The following is a 3,182-nucleotide window of genomic DNA, read 5'->3' on the forward strand; positions in this document are numbered from 1 at the left end:
GAACGTTTCAGGTACGCATAAGTGCGTACGCATTTGGCCTTCGGAACACTGTAGCGCTTCTCAGCAGGGTTTTTTTGAAAAAAGCCAGCGATTTCTAGGGGAAAATCTCTCTCGTGTAAAAACCCCCCGTGACCCCAAATCCCAGATCCAAATAAATCAGATCCCCAACTCTCTCTTCCCCAACACTCAGATCCCCATCTCTCTCTTCCCCAACCCTCAAACCCCCAAACCCTCTCTTCCCCAACTCTCTCTTCCCCAACCTCTCCCCCTTCCCACGATTACACGCGTCAACGATCGGTCCGAAGTAAGCCTGAATCCTTTAAATGAGCAAGCCAGCGGGGACGGAGGAGTCGGAGCCCGAAGAACCGAAGAGGGCCATGGGGTACTTTACGACGATGCTGAAGAGGGATCGGATCGCCAGCGATCTGATCGAATCGGACCTCAGGGAGCTCGGGACCGCAGCGTAGAAGCTGGTGAATCATGGAGCCACTTTCTTTAAATCCCTCGCTTCGATTGCTGCCATGTGAGCCCCATCGACTTCTTTCATCATCATTTACATTTATCTATCTACTTAAAAGTGCTAATGATTGGTAAATGCTCTGTGCTTTTTTAGTGATTCCCAATGAATATAAAAGTAGGATATATATGCTCTTCGTTTGTGGATTGGTATTAATTTAGCTTGCTATACAACTATTGTAAGTTTTACCTATAAATCAGTTGTTGCAGGAAATTCTCATCCTTATTGATTGATGTTAGATGGACTAGTTTTAATCTAGTCGGATTTTATGTCGGTGGTCCACCAACGAAATGGCCCCATGATTTGATGAATGAGAGCAAGTTGTGAGTAGTTTCAAAGAAAAGGAGATGATAATAAAAATCATCGTATAGCATATACTTTGCTCTAATTGTGAATGTATAGTATATACTCCGTCATCTTACTCTGATGGACTTTTTTTATAAAGTAGAGAATGATGATCGATGGGCTGCTTGTTTAATTAATCACAGAAGAATTGTTTGGCAAAGGCTTCTTGCTGCATATATAGAGAACGAAGCAGCTAGCTCCCTCAGTGTTCGATTAATTAGTTCGAGGTTTTCAGCAAGTGACAATGCGCCTAGTACTGTCAGCTTCTAAGCAACTGACTTCACTTTCTAGATTGCCTTCATTTGCCAAATAATTGACCCTTATTATTGGATTTGGATCCTCTCCACTACAAAAAAGTAGTGGAGAGACCACTACTTTTAATCTCAAGCATTGATTATTTAGTAGGCGGTTATGATACAATCTAAATCTAACACTTATCATATCCCCGTGTATTGCACTCATTCCTAATTTGCACTAAAAGAAAAAATCATAACCATCAACTAGATAATCAATGGCTGTGATTATGTAGTGGTCCCTCCACTATTTTTTTTTGTAGTGGAGAGGATCTGAATCCCTTATTATTACCTCTCTGAATACGCGACATGCATGAACGCTCTCAAATATGCTCTTTTATTATGATATTGGATGGGTTTCATTTAGGAATATGTTCAGTTTTTTATTTGGCTGATTTGTCTCATTTGAAAGATTGACTACAGGTATGACAGTTGATGACAAAAAGAAAACTAATTGTTCCTCTATGTTATTGGTAAGTAAATAATTGTCACATTTTGTAAAGATTGGAATGTTTTATTATTGCCTTCTTTTCATTATCTTTCTAATCTTATTTCTTTTGTTATTTTAGATTTGAGCAGAAAAAGGTTGGACCTATAAGTATCAACTCATGGCTTACCAACCATTTTATCATTCTTCTATTTCATTTAGAGAGCAAGCAATTAGAGGGCAAATAGATGGGCTGAAATGAAGTTGAAATTATCTACTCAAAACTTTGAATTAAAGGTGTTAGCATCCAAGTCCAATGAAGTCTGAATACAACCCGGTGACAACAAATAGTGGCAAACCAATGCATATTAATCTTTAATAAATAGTACAAACCACTTCAAAGGACAAAACACTAATTAGAAGCACTAATTAAAGGATTAACCACTGTTGTGTAGAAAGCGCATTGGACACTAAAACGGCACTTGAAGTTACCTACATTCATAAACAAGCCACAGCATTCCAGCCTCTCCCTTGTGCATGTTTTGCTACTCATCTAAGACCAATAAAAGCAAATACAAGACATACCCAGTAGTTCTGACACTTTCACTTGAGGGATATCATACTTATTAGTAGCAAGCATTGTAACCTTCAACAAATGCTCAGAAACCCATAATGCTAACCATGTAACCAAGGAAAATTCACACTAACAAAGAGACTGCAACTCTCAAATGAAGAGGAATGCTCATAAGCAAACACAATAGGTGCATACATAACAAGAAAATTCACACTGTCTATGTTTCAACAAATAATGGATATACACAACATATCAACAACAAATTGAAAGAGACTGCAACTTCAGCATTCTTCAGCTTTCGAATCTTTTTCTTGCAGCCTCAGCATTCTTCAGCCTTTCAGCTAAGGCATTTTTCTCCTTCATTACTCTGCATTAGAAAAAATAGTAAGAAAATAGGAACCATTCTAAAGATTTCGTGTAATAGGGTAACACTCAGAATGAGATGGGTATAAATATAATAAAACATCTTATGCAACTGAACATATCACCAAACATTCAAAAGCCCTCCAAATTAGAAAATTAAACAACATTGTAAGCTCCATAAGCAATTCATCCATTGCTAAACAATTAGCATGCACAAAAAACTGGGCATACAACTTCACACCCAAGTGTTTCCTGGAAATAAAACTGGACATACAACTCCATAAGCAATTCATAAGCTAAGTTTGAAGTTAATGATGAGTGAAAAAACCACAAATTTCAATAACTACGTTCCATAAAAAATCCACAACCGATAGTATCTTTATACAACCCATCCAATGCAAGAGACACACAAAGGCAAAAGCATGACAATATGAATAAAGAAAAAAAAGCAGAAGATCACAACCCCATTCCCACCAACGGAGGGCGTCGGTGTCGGGGCGGCGTGGCGTCGTCGGCGACGGACGGAGGGCGAGCTGGTGGTGTCGGACCGTCGGTGTCGTGGCGGTGATATGGGCTGAAATCGTGGGAAGGGGGAGAGGGATTGAGGAATTTGGGGGAAGTTTTGGGGAGAGGGATTTTTGGGGAGAGGAATTTGGGGGAATT

The 3,182-nt window shown here is 39.2% G+C and overlaps 1 protein-coding gene and 2 long non-coding RNA genes across 3 annotated transcripts in view; 1 reads left to right on the forward strand and 2 right to left on the reverse strand.

Annotated features, from left to right (window-relative positions):
- Positions 1–33, reverse strand: part of LOC109828442 — a 2,625-nt gene extending 2,592 nt beyond the window's left edge. The window contains exon 1 of the mRNA XM_020395441.1: positions 30–33. Coding sequence (XP_020251030.1) covers positions 30–33 — 4 coding nt within the window. The remainder of the gene's footprint in view (positions 1–29) is intronic.
- An 18-nt stretch (positions 34–51) lies between these two features.
- LOC109828440 lies at positions 52–2,450 on the forward strand. The gene is made up of 2 exons (XR_002243683.1): positions 52–1,628; positions 1,725–2,450. It is a non-coding gene; the product is annotated as an uncharacterized LOC109828440 (long non-coding RNA).
- LOC109828441 lies at positions 2,328–3,164 on the reverse strand. The gene is made up of 2 exons (XR_002243684.1): positions 2,983–3,164; positions 2,328–2,523 (listed from the first exon to the last, which is right to left on the reverse strand). It is a non-coding gene; the product is annotated as an uncharacterized LOC109828441 (long non-coding RNA).
- Between the last annotated feature and the right edge of the window lie 18 nt (positions 3,165–3,182).

This window comes from Asparagus officinalis, unplaced genomic scaffold, assembly GCF_001876935.1.
Source record: "Asparagus officinalis unplaced genomic scaffold, Aspof.V1 AsparagusV1_Un1468, whole genome shotgun sequence".
Taxonomy (NCBI): domain Eukaryota; kingdom Viridiplantae; phylum Streptophyta; class Magnoliopsida; order Asparagales; family Asparagaceae; genus Asparagus; species Asparagus officinalis.